The sequence below is a fragment of the Pygocentrus nattereri genome, chromosome 2 (assembly GCF_015220715.1).
Source record: "Pygocentrus nattereri isolate fPygNat1 chromosome 2, fPygNat1.pri, whole genome shotgun sequence".
NCBI lineage: Eukaryota > Metazoa > Chordata > Actinopteri > Characiformes > Serrasalmidae > Pygocentrus > Pygocentrus nattereri.
Window position 1 is genome coordinate 38,930,019 of NC_051212.1, and position 22,703 is coordinate 38,952,721.

The following is a 22,703-nucleotide window of genomic DNA, read 5'->3' on the forward strand; positions in this document are numbered from 1 at the left end:
TTTGGAGCTAGTATTCAGTCTACTGTAGCATCCTATAGTGTTTAGTTCACCACTGGGAGCACACCACCTGTCTCAACATCATCTGGACATGACAGCAACTGTCCAACAGCTGAAAAACTGAAAGAATTATCATGTCTCCTCTTGCTCAGATTCTCTCTCTCTGCTGTGGGTAAAAGGCCCTCACTTAAAATCATTTAACACTTGAGTGAGCATGGTACATAAAAGTGCTCCCAACTCAGGGGAGAGAGAAAGAGGGTGCTCTGGGGTGGGAGGATGGCACTTGTTTGGGACAGAGGTTTTCTGACGTATGTTGTTCGGCCAGATTGTATCGGTTTCAAAGCACTTGGTTTGTTTAGTTGGGAAAGTGCTGGGCTGTGATTTGATATAAGTGGTCTAATGCTCTTAAAGGAGCTGAGGGCCAAACACACACACACACACAGACAGGAAGAATCTGAGTACATCTGGGGTCTGAAGACAGTTAAATACCCTGCTGATGCACTGGGTGACTAAAGGACAGGACACTAATGGTGCATACTGCTGTGCTCTTGCTCTTATGAGAGAGCACAGTGTAGGGTTGGGCAACACAATTATCTGTTATCATTGATAAATTATATTACAATGCACTTTTCTCTTTTCTGATTGTGGGTGACTCCATGTATTATAAAAAGATAAATGCAGACTAATTACAGAAAGCTTGTAAAAACAAACAATTTATCAGTTCAAACTTGCCTAAGCTAAGAAAAACAAAAAGTGTGATACATCTCATGCTTCATGAGAGTTTCAGTATGTTGAATATTTTTGCCATATCGTCTACTTTTGAGCTAACAGTCACAGATTGCAAAATTCAGAACTACTAGGTAGAGTGGAGACATTATAAAGGAGGAGGAGACAGTTCACTGTTGGGGAAATGAATGGAGAAGCTCGTAACACTCACCTGTTTAAAAGTAAAGTCTTGCCGTTTAATAACAGCCGAGCGGCTCGCTGGTAAAGCATCAAGTAGTAAAAGCTGTTCCTCATTTTGGAGATGCGTGCAGTAGCTAGAACAAGCTGAAAACAATAAGTTTTTATGCTTATTCGACCCAAATTCTACAAACTATTTCTGTTTTGTGCAATTTTATAGCACTTTCAAATGTTTTTGAAACATTATATATAGATCTCTCTGAATTCAAATAGATAGGAGCCTGATCTTGTATGACTGTAAATAATTGCCCAGGAAGATGCCAAGACAGTTGTTGAGTGGACAGACTTTCCCACTGACTTTGGGTCAGGCTTAACCTATTCTAATGGAATTAGTTTATCAGGGAGGTGGCTGTAATACATTGTAATAAATTTAATAAATGTCTGTCTCATCAGTAATAAAACTGTTAAATTTGTATGGCATTAAAATTACTGCAGTACTAGTGAGTTTGGGAAGGTTATATTTTCTATTAACCCACGTTAAGTTAACATCACAATGGCATCCATACAGTCAAAGAACAGGCACTGGACAAGATGTGGACTGTTTATCTGGGTTAGGGCTGGGTAAAAAATAGTATGTAATTCAGCCTGTAATTCTTTCAGGGAAAAAGCACTAAAAAACACTGACATGGCTGATCCAGATAGAAAAATATCACACAGTAGCAACTGCAGCAGACAAAATTACCCAAAGGTTTTAACCCCGACCGAATCGGGCTTCGGATCTGAATTCAGCAGTCATTCATAGAGTTAGCATATGACTGTGGGGTTTAGCTGTCTGTTCATGTCATATATAACACCCAATATGGAAGTGAAATATTAGTCCTTCTTAACAGCCATTAAATGAGACATGGTAAACAAAGCTGTATTTTCCTTGTCGGTTCACATTTACGTTACTTATCATCGTAGCTACCATCCAAGAAATTGTGTAATGTGTCCTGGCCACCTTGTATTTCCCTTTTACAGAAAATGTGGTTCTTCAAGTTGTTATGCTTTGCTGCTTGGTGTCCTGTCCACTCTAATAAACACTGCTACTCAGCAAGCCTTCATACTTTCAGCGCTGCAATTTCCATGTCATATATGGCACTTTATGATGGACAGAACAGTGTAAAACAGCAATGTCATATCACCAATAAAAAACCTCTAAGTGACAGATTCAGCTAACATTTTTGTGGATGTTAACAGGTGTTCTGTGGGCTAACTGCAACATATTCTGTTTTCACTGGACAAAGCTAACAGGCTCAAATGATATTCACAGACAGGCTGTGGTTTTAAATCTTTAATGAAGTAGCCAGCATCCAAAATGTAACATTCAAAGTAGAGAATATGCAACCTGAATGTTATAAGCTTAAAATGCATGTTTCAACTATAGAACAGCTATAAAATGTACATTGATAACATTGCTAACACAATAATGGAAAACCCATTAGGATGCTAAGAAGTATAATAAGTTTTAATGTATTCTTGGTAAATGGTTAAACAAGAAGTACTTACAAAGCAAATTACAAGGTTTCTGCATTAAACATTCCCGTGATTGGCACATGTTCCTGATTTAGTGACTTGCTCTCAGCATAAACAAACTGCAAAGTTAGTTCTTCTGTAAACTAAAGAGAGAAACTCACACAATCTATAAGATATGTGGTTCTAAGAGGCACAGATTAGCAGAGAATGCTGCTAAGAATTAGACAGTAATTTCAGCATTTGTCTATTATCTAATCAAATGAGATTCCTCATTATCTCCCTCAAAACACAGCAATAAACCTGGGGACACATTCCATGAACAAACTAGGAGAATAGCTCTAATTGGAAGAGAAAAGGGGATGAAAACTGAGGCCTGCTGCCAGTGGCATACATGACGCTGAAAGATGAGCTGCGTTGAGGGAGTTTACCTCCTTGCTGTTCATGAGGGGAAAGTTGCTTGCATAATTCCACAGCACAGCGTTGCAAACAGGGTGTGAATATGCAGTTGGCTGACAATCCAGGCTGCCTGCCTTCAAGAGCTCAAACAACTATTGGCAATAATTTGCATGCTTGATAAGGCTGTCTGTACCCACACTATAGAAAATGCTCAACTAGGGCTGCACAATATATCACTTCCTCATCTTTATCATGATATTACCTTCACAATACTGATATAATAGAATGCTGCAATATGCAAAATCAACTTTTCATGCTGTGCAGTCAAACATGTTCTTGTAATGCTTTGGATCAATCAAGACATCCAAATAATGCAAATGGTTTGTCAAAATAAGACAAGTTTTATTAATTTTTCCAGTTAATTTACTTTTTCCAGTGCCATTTATTACATTTGTGGGGCCTTACACACTAACCATAAGTAATTTTTACAAGAACATTTTGCAACAACTTTAATCATTTGAGATGATGCACAAAAGTGTCTACTTCTGTCTTTTAATGTTTCATTACTGTTGTTGTATTCATGTGATCTGACAATCTGACAATCTAACGAACCCAACATTTGTAGATAACAAGCAAACACATGACTAGTCACACATCAATAACATTTTATCATTACTAGCACTGATCGTTCTTGCCAGTCACTGCTCTCCAGACATTGAACTCATAACAGTCAAAGTTTCGACCCTTTTTTTTGCCCAGAGAATTGAACTCTGTCATCCTCACTACAGTCTACATCCCACCTCAGGCAGATAAGTCGGATGCATTGGAGGTGCATTGGAGACCATTAATGGACTTGAGAATGTTCATCCTGAGGCTGCTTTTACTATGGTTGGGGATTTTAACAGGGCAAATTTGAAGAAGGTTCTGCCCAAATACCACCAGCACATTAAATTTCCCACCTGAGGAGAAAAGACTCTTGACCACTGCTTCACCGCAATCAAGGACAGTTTCAAACCCTTCCCCCACCCTGCCTTCAGCAAAGCTGATCACACCTCTATTCTTCTCCTGCCCGGATACAAACAAAGACTTAAACAGGCAAAACCAGTTCTCAGATCAATCTATCAGTGAGGATGCCATATTCACACTTCAGGACTGCTTTGAATCCCCAGACTGGAAGATGTTCTGTGATGCGGCTGGCACAGACATCAATAAGATAAGATAAGATAAGATAAGATAAAATAAGATAATCCTTTATTAGTCCCACAGCGGGGAAATTCACAGTATTACAGCAGCAGCAGAGTAATAGAAGTAAGGCACTCAGTAATAGAAATGGGAAACAGTATAAACATTATAAATAATAAAAATTAAAGTTAAATCTCTAGACTATTTACAACAAAATAAGAATATTAATAAAATAAGAGTTGCATAAAATCTGTATTGCACTTATGAACATATTGCACAATGAAAAATGTTTGCATTCTGAATGTGTGTATATTGTGTGTGTGTGTGTGTGTGTGTGTGTGTGTGTGTGTGTGTGTGTGTGTGTGTGTGTGTGTGTGTGTGGTCTACTGGGAGCAGTGCTGGTTGAACAGTCTCACAGCAGCAGGAAGGAAGTACCTGCGATAGCGCTCCTTACACACTTGGGGTGAAGGAGCCGGTCACTGAAGGAACTGCCCAGTGCTGCCAGAGTCTCACGCAAGGGGTGGGAGTCATTCTCAAGCATGGATGCTAGCTTGTTTAGATTATGATTAAGATTAAGATTAAGTGACCCTTATTAGTCCCACAATGGGGAAATTTCACCTCCGCATTTAACCCATCCGTGAAGTGAAACACCACATACACACTAGTGAGCACACACACACTAGGGGGCAATGAGCACACTTGCCCAGAGCGGTGGGCAGCCCAATCCTCAGCACCCGGCGAGCAGTTGGGGGTTAGGTGTCTTGCTCAAGGACACCTCAGTCATGTGCTGTCGGCTCTGGGGATCGAACCGGCGACCTTCCAGCCCATGACTGCCCCACAATGTCATCAGGAGGGATGCTGAAATGCAGGTCACCCTGGAGAATGCGGGCAAGCCTGCACTGCCTGCACTGGGTCCAGAGGACTTCCTAGGACCGAGCCGGCCCTCCTGATCAGTTTGTCCAGTTTCTTCCTTTCTGCAGTGGAGATGCTGCTGCTCCAGCAGACCACTCCATAGAAGATGGCTGATGCCACCACTGTGTCAAAAAAGGTCCTCAGGAGTGGCCCCTGCACTCCAAACGACCTCAGTCTCCTGAGCAGGTAGAGTCTGCTCTGTCCTTTCCTGTAAAGTGCAGCAGTGCTGTCTGACCAGTCCAGTTTACAGTTAAGGTGCACACCCATGTACCTATAAGAATCCACTCTTTCAATGTCCGTTCTCTGGAAGCTCACTGCTGGAGGGGGATGTGTGCACCTGCAGAAATCCACCACCAGTTCTTTGGTCTTCCCTACATTGATCTATAGGTGATTCTGCAGACACCAGTCCACAAAGTCCTGAATGAGTTCTCTGTACTCTCCATCGTCCTCATTTGTGATGTGGCCGACGATCGCTGAGTCATCAGAGAACTTCTGTAGGTGACAGTTTGGTGAGTTGTACATGAAGTCTGCAGTGTACAGGGTGAAGAGGAACGGTGCTAACACCGTTCCCTGTGGGGCCCCTGTGTTACAGACCACCATGTTGGACACACAGTCCTTTGTCCTCACATACTGTGGATGGTTGGTGAGGTAGTCCGGGATCAAGTGCGTTAGGTGATGGTCCATCCCTGCCTGTTCCAGCTTGTCCTTTAGGAGCCCAGGCTGTATAGTGTTGAAAGCATTGGAGAAATCAAAGAACATGATTCTCACAGTGCACCCAGGCTTCTCCAGGTGAGAAAGAGCTCCATGTAACAGGTAGATGATGGCGTCATCCACCCCGATGCCAGGCTGGTAGGCAAACTGAAGTGGGTCCATAGATGAGCTCACCATAGGGCGGAGTTGTCTAAGGACCAGCCTCTCCAGTGTCTTCATCAGGGGTGATGACACACAATGAACACACTGACTCCATCACAAGCTACATCAATAAATGCACTGAAGACATTGTACCAAAAATCAATGTCAGATCATTTTCCAACCAGAAACCCTGGATCAATGCTGAGGTTCAAGCCAAACTAAGAGCTTGGGCTGTTGCCTACAACTCTGGTGACCTGGCTAGCTACAAGAAGTCTAGATATGACCTTCAGATGACCGTCAGGCTGGCCAAAAGGAGATGCAGGGCTACAGAGCGGAATACAAACATCTCGGCTCTGATCTCAGACGTATGTGGAGTGGCCTGCGCACCATCACTGACTACAAAGAAGGGATGATCTGTGATGGGGGCTCTTCCTCCTCACTTGTAGATGAACCTAATGCTCATTATGCTCTTTTCCTCATCTGCTGAGAAACTCCTAGTAGATGAGGAGAGATGCACTCTAGCCATTCCCCTGGCTGAGGTGGTAAGATCCTTCAGGGCAGTTAACTCACACAAGACACCCGGTCCCGATGGCGTCCACAGCTGTGTTCTTAAAGCATGTGTCAACCAGCTGGCTGAAGTTTTCACTGACGCATTTAACCTCTCCTTAAGACTGTCAGTGATTCCAAAGTGCTTTAAGGAAACCACAATTGTTCCAGTCCCCAAGAAATTGTCGGTCACCTGCCTGAATGACTACTGCCCTGTTGCACTGACATCTACAATTATGAAGTGCTTCAAGCAGCTGGTCAAAGCTCACATCTGCTCAACACTTCCAGCAACCATGGACCTTTACCAATTTGCATACCGCTCCAACAGATCCACAGACACCATTGCACTAACAATACACACTGCTCTCACACACCTGGACACATGTAAGAATGCTGTTCATAGATTACAGCTCAGCATTCAACACAATCATCCCTGCCAAACTCATTGCTAAGCTCACAGACTTGGGTTTGAACTCTCATTTCTGTAACTGGAAACGGGACTTCCTGACAAGCAAAATCCAGGTGGTGAAAGTCGGGAAAAGCTTCTCCTCCACAATGAGGAGCACAGGGACTCCACAGGAATGTGTGCTCAGCCCCCTCCTGCACTCCCTGTATACACATGACTGTGTAGCCAAACACATGTCTAACATCATCTTCAAGTTTGCTGATGACACTACCATCCTAGGCCTCATCACTGATGGAGACAAACCTACAGAGATGAGGTCAGCGCTCTGTCAGAGTGGTGCCATAACAGCAATCTCTGTCTCAACATCAGCAAAACAAAGGAGATGATTGTGGAATACAGAAAGCGGCAGAGGGGTGGTCACTTCATTCATTCATCAATGGAGCCGAAGTGGAGAGCGTCAGCACTGTGAAGTTTCTCTGCGTACACCTCAGTGATGACCTCACCTGGTCCCCCCACCAACATTATTGTAATATCTGCCCATCAGCGTCTCTTCTTCCTGCGTAGGCTCAGGAAGTTTTGTCTGCCTCCTCAGATCCTCACCAACTTCTACAGATGCACCATAGAGAGCATCCTCATGGGCTGCATCACTGTCTGGTACAGCAGCTGCACTGCATGTGACCGCAAGACCCTTAAAGGAGAGGTGAGGACGGCAGAAGCAATGAACTACCAGCCTTACAGAACATCTACCAGTGACGCTGACTCAGGAAGATCAAAAAGATCCAGTCAGACAGTGTCACCCAGCACTCTGCCTGTTCACCATCCCGCCATCAGGCAGGAGATTTCGTAGCATACAGGCTAGAACAACCTGGTTACTGAACAGCCACAGGCTGTCAGGCTTCTGAATAAGCTGTGAAGCTGTGGGTCCTTTCCCAGTTACCATTTCACTCAGTCACTTTGTCAGCATTATTATAATATCATATCATCTCTGCTATGGACAATAACACTAAGCCACTTTAAAATGTATATTGTCTCTATATTTTGTGTATAATGTCTCTATATTTTGTGTATATTCTCTCTATATTTGTGTGTAAATTCTGTGTTGAAATTTAATACATTTCAATTAGTTTTTTGATATTTTACTTTTACTTTCTGTAGAATGATTACCTGAGCCTCACCACAAGCATTTCAATGCATAAATGTCCTGACATGCACAAATGACAAACTTGAAACTTGAAAAATAACTCATGAAAGCAGGTTTTAATGCATTCTAGAATGAAATCCTTTAATACCTTAGAATGAAGCAGGCTATTTTGTTACTGTGCCTTTTAGACATGTAAATAATCACTATTCCAACTGACTTTCCTCTATATGTGCCCAATTTGATATTGCAAGGCAGTGCAATGTTGCAATATAATCCCAGTATGCTCTTCTGTGCTGAGCTTGTACAGCTGGGATGGGATTGGGAGCTACTGAGGAGCAAATGAAGAAAAACTTCAGCTCGTAAGGGAAATATGATTCCACTGTAACACACCCGTTTTGCTCTCTAGAGCTGAATGGAGTGCTGTGGTGTGATGCATGGAGTTCACGCCTCACAGCTCCAGAGTACGTGCACTAGTGTGGCTCCTCTCCTGGTTCATCCTAATGACTGGCATGGAAAACTGAGAGGAAGCACAATGCTAAAAGTTCTCTCCATCTCTTTCACTACCTCTCTCTCATTCTCTGTCACACAGGAAATGACACCTTGAGCCAGCTGGTCGGAGATGGAGGACATGCGAATCAGTGTGAGAGCCATCTGATTGGATGTGAGTGAGTGAGTGTGTGTGTGTGTGAGAGTGTGTGTGTAAGAAATGACTAAGGCTCTGAAGAGGGAGTGATTAAGATGAGACAAGGCACACACTAGAGGGATGGACACTACTAATCACAGCTCATTAACTATACCACAGACAAGCCCAGAGCTCAGAAATAGACCACACACACATTCTGAGGACGAGTCAGAATTTTCAAATATTTTAAAAGAAAAAAAAAAAGTCACATACTAAATTAGATTTTCAATATGCAAATGAGCTCATCTAATGTTATACAATGTCTTCAAAACTCACGAGAGGCCTGAACTCCACCAGAGGTCACTAAAGAGCCTGTATCGTTTTGTTCAGATTTTCTCACCAATTACTCACAGAAAGCATAAAAAGACCACTGAAGCCAACTAAAGGTTACTGGATCGCAGACAAGAAGCACTGTGCCACATTACTAGGGGGGTCTCATCACTGCCAAAAGCACTGCATAAAAGCGCTGTTAACATCAAGCTGAAGTTTGTTTTACACAATGAATAGAATAAAACTTTTAAAAATCATTTCAGATAATTTACTCTTCACAGACTTGCTATTTTCCAGCTAAAAGGTATGAGGTGAAATGCAATGTGGCTAGGCTAATAACATTAGCTGTGGGGAAAACAGATGATTAGAATTTGACTGTGAAAGATTTTAGACCGACACCTTTCTCTGCATAAATTTTCAAGCTATGGATATGGTGTGATCTGGTTCTGGATCTGAAAAAGGACAGTATGTTGAGTAGCTTCACATTCTCTACTGACCATCTCCCAAGGCGTTTACTGAGTGGTAGCCTGTAGCCTAAAATTGCTATCAAATTTCACAGAAAGCCAACTGCTAACATTTACCCACTGAGAGACATTTTAATTGTGTCACACAGGGTCTACCAGACAAGATATAAAAAGTCCATTGCATTATCTGCAAGGAGGCAGATCAATATTTTAATCCAATTGCATTAGCAAAAACCACTCATTCTCTAGCTGCTAGCATAACATTTAATAGTGCTAGCATCTTCCAAACTAGCTAAGATTACTTTAGTCAAATCTTCACTAAGTAACAATTCTAAAAATAGTGAACAACCCCTCAAAATATTGTTCCAGTTTACATTCTGGTGCCATTAGTGGTCACATACTGGCGCTTGATGACTACTGTAATTACTGTTTTTCTTGAGCAGAGCTTGCACATTTCAACGATTAATCACTCAGTCAGTCAGAGCGGTTACATGCACTTAACTGCAGAGAATCAGATTTTTTCAGTAATCCGATCATTGCGTTTACATGCACTTGAGGCATTAGATAATGAGAAAACTGTGGGTTTACATGAGTATAGTGATAATCAGATTTCTATTGAGCAATCAGCCAACAAACTCACTGAATAAGACGTGAGGTAAATGTAACACAAAACCCAAACTTCATGCCGCAGCTTTTCTCAAAACATCCCGCGACTTTTCCTGAAAATATGAACACACACCAACAAGAAAATGTAAAAAAAAAAAAAAAAGCATGTAGTTGGTTTCAGTGTTGCTCCAAAAGTGTTTTGTTGGCATCTTGTGGGTGCTGTGTTAAACATGGCTTGCTTATTTCCAGTACAGTAGTGCACATGCGCAGACTGAAAAAATCAGAAAGAAATCAGAGTAAGTGTTTACATGCACTGAGAAATCTGATTATGAGCTCAAATCCAGCTCTCAGATCTCTTAACGGGACCTTACTCCGATCTAAGAAATGCTGTATATGCTTGGTGTGCTGTTCACATGACCATTTGAAAAATCAGGTAACTGCAGAAATCTAAACATGATCAGATGATAAGTGTCTGTGAATACATACAGTACCTCAATAAGCAAAATTAAAAATACCACAGTATCATTATGTATCTTTGTTATATAAATTGTTTCACACAGGTATGGAAAAATCACATGGTCAATCCTTAAAGAATGCTTGTCTGAAAATGTTTGAAAACAAACCCTTGCACAAAAAAAAAAACAACAAAAAAAAACACTTCCTGAAGATGCCCTGTATGTAAAAAGTGGCTCCCAGCTGGTATCAGACAGCTCATTAGAGAGACCGGATTACAGACTGACAGGAAATTAATATTTGTATTCCACACCAATGAATAAAATGCATCCGAACACTGGTTAACACAATTTGTGTGGTGCTGTACTGGAAACACACTCAGTTCAGGAAATTTTTACACACCGCAGCTGCGGTAAATTAGTACCTCCTAAATGACTGCCTCCTTTCCTCAAGTATACATAGGTAACGTAACTATCCTATTCTTTAAATTCATGAACGCATTTATTGTATTTATGTAATATGTAATACATTTACTATTATTATTATTGTTATCAGTATTCTTCTTCTTCTTCTTATTATTATTATTATTAATAATAAAACTTCGTTTTTCCATAGCGCATTCAAAAACAACTAGAACTGACAACAACAACAAGAACGGACCCAAAGGGGAATCAATGGAATTCGCAGTTCTTCTTCAGCCCCCCACTGCTTGAGAGATGGCTGGAAAAGTTAATTAACAATTTAATTGTCTTTTTGGCCATTTTATGCTAGTCTAAAAGTCTAAAGCACCTAATTTGGCTAATTAGCTACCCTGCTTACTATGAAATAATACTGTGCACTTTTCTGCGCTCACGCACTCACACAAACAACACAGTGCATGTATAATACCAAGGCTATGTATATTTGAACCGCCTGTGGAAGTGTCATGCATCATTTCCAGACAGTGAAAAACCAAGCAAAAACACTCATTCTCTGGCAGTTAGCATACACACTAATAGCATTAATTGTCTTACTAGTTTATGTCACCTTAGCAAATTCTATATATAGCAATGGTACATCAACATACCATTCTAGCTTACATTCTTGTGCTCTTCCTTCATCTTCAGCTGGATGTTTTTTAGAGACTTTGCTAACTCGTTCGCCCTATCACCAGGAGATCATGATTTTGGGGATGCCACATCCATCCATGGCCGAGTGTCCAAGACAGCATTATTGGCCTCGCTCTATCTGGGTTGCCCCCCATCTCTCAGTGCGATACCAGCTAATGCAGTCGTTTAGCTAACATAACAGAAACAACAGTCACTGTCCCAGCCTGGTAGAACTGTGTGATTGGGGGAGATCTAGTTAGTGGGTGGAACTGGCACTGACAAAAAGGTATATATATATATATATATATATATATATATATACTGACTCAGTGCTGGCCTACTTTCAGTGCCCTGGCCCAGCATTTGAAGCTGAGAGAGATGTTGTCTAGCATACAGTTCACTCTGCAAGTTACATCAATCAGAAACTCTTTGGCCCTGTTTGCACTTTGCTGAGCCCTCAGATCCTCCAGCCTCACTGAGCACATTATTACTCCAGATTAAGACAAATAGTGACAAACTTTTGACTTATGATGTTTTGCTCCTTGAGCAGCTTTGCATGACCCAGGCTAATGAGTTCTCCAGCCTTTTAGTAAGACAACATATTGCCATCCCTCTTGGTCAGAAGCTTTCTGGAATACACTTTGCAAAAATGCAGCATGAAAGACATGTACACTTATTCACACACACATACACACACCTGGTTGATGATGTAGATGCCATAGTCAATCTTCTGCCGCCGCAAGATGGGGTGTAGGTAGTGCAGCCAGTATTTCAGATGGTGGTCTCTGTGCCGGAATGGGATGATGATGGCCACCTTCTGCTTGGGTCGACAGTCCAGGGGCGTGTACTTGCCCCCCTCAGTCACGTTAGGATTCTCTTTCTGTACCTTCTCCATGGTCATCTGAGAGCTGAATTCGATCAGGAGACGGCCAACTGCAAAGGGAATATATACTGTTAATGAGGTCTTAGTGTATTCAGTCATGCTGAAGGAAATTATAAAAAACAGCAATTTAAAATACTTATGACAAAGTGTTGGGTATTTTTTCCCATTTACATTCCCAATACATTTTTCCTTCAATGTAATTGGATCTTCTGAATTCACTTCAGTTCTATGAAACTTCAACATTATTACATAGTGAAACCAACTACTCTTAATGTACCCTGTTACTGCCAATGCAAATTAGGGACAAGGACATCAGCACGTATATGAAATAAAAAGGCCAAAAGGGTACTCAATATACCCTACACAAGAACCCAGCTTGTTTACACTTATCTCTTATCCATTTGAACAAGGGTGCCCAAAACTGGTCCTATTACCCTGCAGAGTTTAGCTCGACTCCTAATCTAAAACACCTGATTCAGATAATGAAGGCCTTCAGGAGCATATCAGAGCCAGGTGTCTTGGATCTGAACTCTCCAGGGTGGTAGATCTCCAAGAACAGGACTGAACACCTCTGCCTTAGAAAAAGGCTGATAAATCTGGCTGATAGCCAATTATAATTCAGGGTTAAGCTTTGAAATGATTTTTTTCTTGAAACTGCAACATAACGTCCAAGCACGCTCTGGTTCCCATTATGCTTTATGTGTAGCCAGATTGTATTTAGTTCTAAAAACAGTAAGTAAAGGTTTTCGTTTGCATTTTCAAGTATATAATTTTAATGCTTACAGGTTATGTGAACACTGGAGCAGTCCAGATAGGTACTGTGTTTGGGGGCTTTAGTTACCATCATCCAGGTTTGGATCCTCATTCATAACCCCTGGTGGGGTGCTGTAGTAGATATGGCCATGCTAGAGATTTACAAAAGCATCTTTGCTCCCTCTGGAAATAAGAGCGATTTTCCTTTCTTGTACTTTGATTGCTGAGGCAATTCCAAACAAAGCTGCGCTACTGGCACAGACTTTGAGGCATCTGCACAGGCGTCTGTATACCCCCTACGCTACAATTTAAAGTAAAAGCATCTTACTTGAATGTTTTAAGTAGGGGCGTAACAGCTGCAGAAGGGACGGTTTGGACATCACAGTTCTGAGTATGATACAATGGAACAAGCCACAAAACACCCAAATGCATAAGGCTAGATTCCTTTTCATTGATTTTGCACAGACAGTAGTGCGATTTCTTCCATCTAGTAACCCTAACCCTCAGGTAGTTGCTACAGCCTGTTGTCATTTGCACTCGATGGGGAAAGCCACCGAAATTAATCTGTACAGCAATAGTTCAACTTCAGTTGTGATTCTGAAGTTAGCAGCAGACAAAATAGAAAACTTTGCGAGGCTTTGTGCTGTAACTCATTAGAGGGGCAAAATACTGCAGGCTGGGGTTAGGAATGAGTCTCGTTTCATTAATCTAATTTCAGCTTTTTTCTTTTTTTTAATCCCCTCTCTTTTTATTTACATTAAAAGGTGCTTTCCTTAACTCTCACTCTCTGTTCAAACGCCCCAAACTCAGCCTCACAGCTGATCGGGAGTCAGGGGTTTCAGCGCTGCTGCAGTTATGAACTCTTGATAGACAATCTGCAGAGAAAGGGTCCTCCATGGAGCGCTGCTGCAAACCTGCTAACAACTTACAGCTTAAGGTTTCCAGGTGGAACTCATGCTTTTAAAGTTTGGTTCTGTACTATGTTCATCAATCTTCACACATACTGCAAAATCTTGATATGACTACATAATGACTGTAACGCACGTACAGTGATGGTTTGGGATGAATATATGTACTGTTACACCCTTACTTATAAACTCCAAACATTTGTATCGTTAGTAGAAGTGCAAAAGTTTGGCACTGTTAGCTTGAAGCTAACACAACACAAGAGGCAGATACAGCAAAGGCAGATATCAGCATTGTCCTTGTGGTGGTAGTCCACTGAATGTCTTTTAAGTAGGGGTGTAACAGCTGCAGAAAGGGTTAGGTTAGGGTTAGGTTGGGACAAAACAGAATGCTACTTAAAATGTGGAGTTTTGATGTTAAGCATGGCCAATGCTGTAGCTTGTTCATAACTATATGACAAAAACTCAAAAAGTAAATGAACTGCAATATACAGTGACGGGTGACTACTATCTACTGGTATCTACTGACTACTAGCAATTAGAAATGTACATCACCATTTGATACAAGCTTGGTGCCATTTATGAAAGTTTTGTGTTATGCCTAATTTTACCCCATACCTGTGATAAAAAGGGCTATTGCTTTCACAGACAATATATAAACATTATATAGAAACACACACACACACACACACACACACACACACACATACACATACACACACACACACTTATATATATATATATATATATATATATATATATATATATATATATATATATATATATATATATATATATATAAAATATATAGACAGTAAACGTAATTTGAACTGAAACTCATTTTTAAATGCATAACTATTATTATCATTAGAAACACCAAATACCAGTTATAATTTCAATACACTGCTGTCATCAGTACGCATCCTCGTATCTTTGAAACAGTAATTAAGTAAAAGATAAAAACATCCTAAACCTGAATATATGTTAATGTAACATGATTTAATTCCAAATAATTCTGGACCATTTCTATTGCTCATAAAATGCTTATACAAGCATATACAATATGCAATCTAAAGGGCAGCTGGTGTTTTCAAATAACAGAACTGACAAGAAAACAGTATGATGGTCTGACCTGAATGCTGAAGCGACCAACAGAAGGAAAGTTACTTTCCTTCCCCCCCATTCACTCGTTTATGATTGATCCATGGATCTTACGTGGGGACAATCAATCACTAGAGCGTAAGCCATAGGTGTAACTGATTACAACTTGATAATATGCCCACACACAATTTGCATAAGTCTCACAATATTCAGCTTCACTATCTCACTGGTATTGATTGAGGAGTTGTCAGCGAAGTCAAAATATCATGGGTTTGATTTACAGGTGATCAATGTTGTGCCGTTAAAAATATGCTGCAAGGGGAGCTGTTCTTGCATTAGGCAAACATAAGATACTTTTGGACAAAAGTGTCAGCTAAATCAGAAACGTAAACTTAAAACCCACTCCTAATTTGCCCTACAACACCCAGAATACCATTGGGCTTCTCATGTTCTCATTAGTGGAGGTGTCTAATCCATTAAATATTCATAGAGAAGAGCTGCATGGCTGTGCTGAGATGGTAATGGGACCTTGCTCTTAGCCTTTTCTATAAACATCATTTCTTAACAAGGGAAGGAGCAGATTTAAAAAGAACATCATATCAATTGATAAACCCTTGGAGGAATAACTATAGCAGCAACTCTAACTATAAACTAGATTCATTAAGGATAAAGATATGAAGCTTACTGCCCATTTTATCTGAGATCTGAATGAATTAAATATTCTCATTGAATACTTTGTTCTGTAGAAAGTTGAATGTGCTCACAACAAAATCACACAAAAATCAATGGAAATCTAATTTATTAACCAATGGAGGCCTGGATTTGGAGGACTGCTACCTCCGCCTTTGTGCAAGGAGGAACAGGAGCAGCACTGTCAGAGCCCTGCAAAATGACCTCCAGCAGGCCACAAATGTGCATGTGTCTGCACAAACGGTTAGAAACCGACTCCATGAGGATGGTATGAGGGCCCGATGTCCACAGATGGGGGTTGTGCTCACAGCCCAACATCGTGCAGGACGCTTAGCATTTGCCAGAGAATACCAGGGTTGGCAAATTCGCCACTGGCGTCCTGTACTCTTCACAGATGAAAGCAGGTTCATACTGAGCACATGTGACAGACGTGACAGAGTCTGGAGACGCCGTGGAGAGCGATTTGCTGCCTGCAACATCCTTCAGCATGACCGGTTTGGCAGTGGGTCAGTAATGGTGTGGAGTAGAATTTCTTTGGAGGGCCGCACAGCCCTCCATGTGCTCGCTAGAGGTAGCCTGGCTGCCATTAGGTACCGAGATGAGATCCTCAGACCCCTTGTGAGACCATATGCTGGTGTGGTTGGCCCTGGGTTCCTCCTAATGCAGGACAATGCTAGACCTCATGTGGCTGGAGTGTGTCAGCAGTTCCTGCAAGATGAAGGCGTTGAAGCTATGGACTGGCCCGCCCGTTCCCCAGACCTGAATCCGATTGAGCACATCTGGGACATCATGTCTCGCTCCATCCACCAACACCACGTTGCACTACAGACTGTCCAGGAGTTGGTGGATGCTTTAGTCCAGGTCTGGGAGGAGATCCCTCAGGAGAACATCCGCCACCTCATCAGGAGCATGCCCAGGCGTTGTAGGGAGGTCACATGTGGAGGCCACACACAATACTGAGCCTCATTTTGATTTGTTTTAAGGACATTACATCAAAGTTGGATCAGCCTGTAGTGTGTTTTTCCACTTTAATTTTGTGTGTGACTCCAAATCCAGGCCTCCATTGGTTAATTAATTTGATTTCCATTAATGATTTTTGTGTGATTTTGTTGTCAGCACAATCAACCTTGTACAGAACAAAGTATTCAATGAGAATATTTCATTCATTCAGATCATTTATAGAAGAGAAAAAAAAAATTACAACTTAAATCCCAATCAGTCAGAAAAATCACAATTTCCATAAATGTTTTAGGTCTACCATAAAGCCCTATCAGCTGACCCACTGGCCCACTAAATGAATACCTTCTAATGACAGACAGTTGTAGGAGCTTAACACGTTTTAGCTCTGACAAATGATCAAACACAGAGTAGTTCCTCATTATGTAGTAGACTGGCACTCTGCAGAGATTAGTTCATATTCAGACGTTACACAATTCCCCGCTCTGAAATAAAGCTCCTCTGTGCCAATCAACGACAACCTGACTGAAACTCATCCAACACATTGAAGCAGCAATTCCACCACCATCCCAGCACTATTGATCTAAGGATAGCAGACAGGACAGCATGGCTCAGCATGACAAACACATACTTGCACACTACTAGAGCACAACTTGACGAGCATAGGTTGGGTAAAAATTTCCTTAATGGAGTTGCCTGTGCGAAGAGTGCTTTGGCATACGAGCTTCTGTTTGCTCCTCGCCCACATCATTAAAATAAGCAGCGCCAGGGCAGCCAGGTCAGTATGCAGGAGACGGCTTGTGGATGTAATTGAGTTTCTTTTTTTCCTTTTTTTCCCCTTTTTCACTGTCTGGCCCAGAGATAAAGCAGCTTCTCCTGAGAGGACATCTCTTCAGCCAAGCTTCTCTCTCTCTCACCATGACAATGCTCACAGTCTGATGTTTATAATCACATTACTTGCCTTTATGTTCCACCATTGACTATCTCGGCCTCTACTGAGCACTTCCATAAATATGGTGTAATTGCTTGTTCCTCACAGACCCGGTAAGGATGTACAGGAAGGGGACTGGTGTGTACACTTTTTATGAGATGTGGCAGTAGCCAACCTAATTACAAGCCTTTCCTCCCTCTCTCAATAAATTGAGCATGCAGCTCCGCTGGGCTCCGTCCCCTATCTTTCCAAAGGTCCCTTTGAAGTGATCTCTCAATAAGGGTGATGGATCTGGCCAGTTTTAATTAGTGGCGCTGGATTAAATAAATAAATAAATAATAAAAGCTTTAGAGTCAAGAGAAAGCAGGAGGGGGAACTGATGCATCATAGAAAGCTAAACTTAAATCATATCTTAACAGCCATGTACTAATGAAAGATTGCACAGTAGAAAGTCAAATGGTTAGACACTAAGACCTGATTAGATGTACAGTCTTAGTCATCTAACAAAAAGATATGTAAATCTCTCCATTAGAATGTTTTGCCAAGATAAAAAGTTTTTGAACAATTTTCCCAGCTGCCTAAGACTTTTGCACAGTACTTCATGTTTTCTACATTAATGCTTGAAACTGGTTTTTACAGCAGATTAAACAGTAAAATGCCATTCTATACATGTATTGCTAACCAAAATGTTTACTTTTTTTTAATAACCCTTAATATAAAATATGTTAACATTTTACAACTTTATAGGTACCATTCTGTAGTCAGTGTCCTGCCCATAATAGAAAGAAACATGTTGTTTCAGAACTTTAAACAGCTTCCAAGCATTTCCACTGTATATAATATTAGGTACGTTTAGTTCTCCTTTGCTCACCACAGAACATATGTGACTCTGGCTAACTAAAGCACCGACACAAGTTTAGATGATAATGATTCAAAATAGACAAAACTGAAATCCAGCAACCTATTCTGAAGGGACAGAAAAGAGAAATGAAACCTGTTGCATGGTGTTTGGATTGGTAGCTTGATTGGCTAACTTTACCGTATCGAGCAGGCTACAGACCCAAACAGTGCCACACACAGTACAGGTTTCATTCTGACTACCTGGTGCTCTGCTGAAACAAGTATAAATGATAAAATCTAATGTCAGAGAGGAAACGTTGAGTGTTTCGTGCTGGAGCGACAGAAAGCCAACATCTAACCTGTTCTGTGGTGTTTGGGGCTGTAGCATTTTGGCTAAGCAAAAGATAGCTTAGTTAGCAGGCTAAGCATGCCACACATCATAACACAGGCTTAGTTCTGGCTAAAATGACACCCATTTCGAGAATATCTGAGAGTTAGGGACTGGTTTTCTGTGGTGTGATAGCTCTTAGCTGTTGCTAAGTGGCTAACATGCTCAGTTTCTCTGGCACTGATTTCTCCCTCTTTTTCTTTAGTGTCACCCATCAGTGAGCTTCCACAATACCAGCAAACCCCTCTAAAATATAAATGGATGGAATGTGTCTATTTGGCTGTTCAGCCGTGGAAATCTGACCTATCATTTTAAGATACTGCCATCATTTTTAAACACTGCACTATGATTTAATAAATGTTAAACTGCTTCCAGGTCTAAGCAGGTATTCTCTTTGAATAAAAAGGGAAAGATATTTTCAAAAATCAATGCTATCATACTCTGTGGTAAACAAAAGGCTGTATAGCAACAAATAATAAAATAATAATATTCCTAATAATAATATTCCTAAGACCCAGCAACAACAAATGTTGCTGGGTCTCAGGAATTACAAAGTCATTACATAGGCAAAATTCAAATATTGCTACATGAAAGATAACATCTAACTGCTGCATACTGAGCTACCATCATAAGAACCTCACCAAAATACCCCCCACAAACCAGCTTAGTCAAATGTACAACCCCAATTCCAATGAAGTTGGGATGTTGTGTAAAACATAAATAAAAACAGAATACGATGATTTGTAAATCCTTTTCAACCTATATTTAATTGAATACACTACAAAGACAAGATATTTCATGTTCAAACAAATAAACTTTATTGTTTCTTGCAAATATTCACTCATTTTGAATTTGATGCCTGCAACACGTTCCAAAGAAGTTGGGACAGGGGCATGTTTACCACTGTGTTACATCACCTTTCCTTTTAACAACACTCAATAAGCATTTGGGAACTGAGGACACTAATTGTTGAAACTTTGAAGGTGGAATTTTTTCCCATTCTTGCTTGATGTACAACTTCAGTTGCTCAACAGTCTGTGTTGTTGTATTTTGTGCTTCATAATGCGCCACACATTTTCAATGGGAGACAGGTCTGGACTGCAGGCAGGCCAGTCTAGTACCCGCACTCTTTTACTACGAAGCCACGCTGTTGTAACACATGCAGAATGTAGCTTGGCATTGTCTTGCTGAAATAAGCAGGGACGTTCCTGAAAAAGACGTTGCTTGGATGGCAGCATGTGTTGCTCCAAAACCTGTATGTACCTTTCAGCATTAATGGTGTCTTCACAGATGTGCAAGTTACCCATGGCATGGGCACTAACACACCCCCATATCATCAGAGATGCTGCCTTTTGAACTTTGCGCTGATAACAATCCAGACAGTCCTTTTCCTCTTTGGCCCGGAGGACACGACATCCATGATTTCCAAAAACAATTTGAAATGTGGACTCGTCAGACCACAGGACACTTTTCCACTTTGCGTCAGTCCATCTCAGATGAGCTCGGGCCCAGAGAAGCCGGCGGCGTTTCTGGGTGTTGTTGATATATGGCTTTCGCTTTGCATGGCAGAGTTTTAACTTGCACTTCTAGATGAAGCGACGAACTGTGTTCACTGACAATGGTTTTCTAAAGTGTTCCTGAGCCCATGTGGGAATATCCGTTACAGAACGATGTCAGTTTTTAATGCAGTGACGCCTGAGGGATGGAAGGTCATGGGCAATCAGTGTTGGTTTTCTGCCTTGCCGCTTACTTGCAGAGATTTCTCCAGATTCTCTGATGATATTATGGACAGTGAATGATGAAATCCCTAAATTCCTTGCAATTGCACATTGAGAAACGTTGTTCTCAACAATGTTGTTCACAAAGTGGTGAACCTCACCCCATCCTTGCTTGTGAACGACTGAGCCTTTCAGGGATGCTGCCTTTATACCCAATCATGACACCTGTTTCCAATTAACCTGTTCACCTGTGGAATGTTCCAAACACGTGTTTTTTGAGCATTCCTCAACTTTCACAGTCTTTTGTTGCCCCTGTCCCAACTTCTTTGGAACGTGTTGCAGGCATCAAATTCAAAATGAGTGAATATTTGCAAAAAACAATAAAACAAAAGTTTATCCGTTTGAACATTAAATATCTTGTCTTTGTTGTGTATTCAATTGAATATAGATTGAAATGGATTTGCAAATCATTGTATTCTGTTTTTATTTATGTTTTACACAAATCCCAACTTCATTGGAATTGGGGTTGTATTAGTGAAGTTGATTTAGTTGGAGAAGCCTACAGTTTAAGTAGCTAATGTTAGTATATAAGTTGAATTTTAACAGAACTCACAATTTCATTTCAGTCAGTGCACAGGAGTGTTAGTTCGATGATAGCTTGTATGGAGTATTTTCTATGTTTAAGCTAGTAAAGTAGGGTGGGTCTATTAGCCTTATTTTTGACTGTAGCAAATCCAGATATTCTCTTTCAAAGCTTTGATGTCTATGACTAGATGTTTCTAGACTTTTATCTCATACTGTACATACAGGGGAGCTGATCCAGGACCAGCTGATCCTCCTCCGAGGAGCTTGAAACATACAGTCCAGCTTCTAAAAACACCTGTTCACGGTGTGTGTGTTCTTGAACACAGCGTTCTATCCGCTCACACTGCACAGAAAGACTCCATTGATGAAAGCAGGAGAGGAGGGGGTGGGGGTAGAGGGGGTAGACAAACAGCTGCCTGCAGTCATTCAGCTGCTGGCGCACACGTGTCATGCCAACAACTTATTACTGAAGCTCCATCAGCATGAGGGTTTAAAAATAGAACTTCTGAGCTCTGCTTTGGTTTTGATGTTTGATGTGCTGTGATAAGATCCAAGCACCTGAGGGAGAAGTCAGCAACGTGCTGGACTGGAGTGCTGTAGTCGAGGGAACAGGAGTTCGTTACCAAAAATGTTTATTACCTGTGCCTTATGGCTACCTGAGAATTCCCACTGTCTCTGTCCACAAGCCAGCAGGTTACGCAAGAGCAATACAAATGAGGGAGAGTAAGGGAGGGTGGGGGAGCACATAAGAGAGGGAGAGAGAGCACAAGAGAGGGAGATTAACATACTGTATAGAGGGAGTGCATAAGAACAGACCAATCCTGTCAAAACACTACACTAGTTCAACGTGGCTCGCATGTATTCCAGCAAGAGCACAGAACAGGTCTCCAGCTCCAGGGGGAGATTAGTAGTATCTGAAAATCTACTTAACTCAAAGTGGAGGACAAGCCCAATCCAATCATCTGGCCCCACGTTAAGAGCCCGGAGCGTTGTTTAAATCCAAAAAAGTGAGTAAAGCTCTCACCTGGACCTGACCTTTACCGCTGACCAGATGCTGAGTTCTAAGAAAATGGCTCTGGGGTTTCTGGGTAAATAGTTATTAATATAAGGGCTGTCACTACTGGTCATATTCGTAATCAAGCAAAGTAATCTTCCCTCGTAATTCAGTCATGGCCAATTCCCATCTGCTAGCTAGATTTCTCCCTGTCACACAACACTATCAAGCTGGGAGGCTGAAGGCTAACAGGCTTTTCAAACAACCACTTATGAAACAGCAGCACACTTAGAGGTGAACATTAAGAGTCTGACCAATAAATCGGTGTGCTGGTATTAATGACCGATATGAGCTAATTGCAGATCAATTGTTGTCAGCATTTTTAACAGCTGATGAATGACCATTTAAAAAGAAACGGAGAGGCGGAAGACAGATCCTTCCAACCATGTTAGGAGTGTTGTCATTGCAAAGTTTGTCCTTAGACTCTGCAACTTCCCTGTTGACAACACACATTTGGAGCACCACAAATCACAACAGTCAGCTGA

At 41.3% G+C, this 22,703-nt stretch overlaps 1 protein-coding gene across 1 annotated transcript in view; it reads right to left on the reverse strand.

Moving 5' to 3' along the window:
- The window catches only part of b4galt2 (UDP-Gal:betaGlcNAc beta 1,4- galactosyltransferase, polypeptide 2), a 173,820-nt gene that overhangs the window by 88,375 nt on the left and 62,742 nt on the right, over positions 1-22,703 (reverse strand). Inside the window, exon 3 of the mRNA XM_017702703.2 lies at positions 12,111-12,346. Coding sequence (XP_017558192.1) covers positions 12,111-12,346 — 236 coding nt within the window. The remainder of the gene's footprint in view (positions 1-12,110; positions 12,347-22,703) is intronic.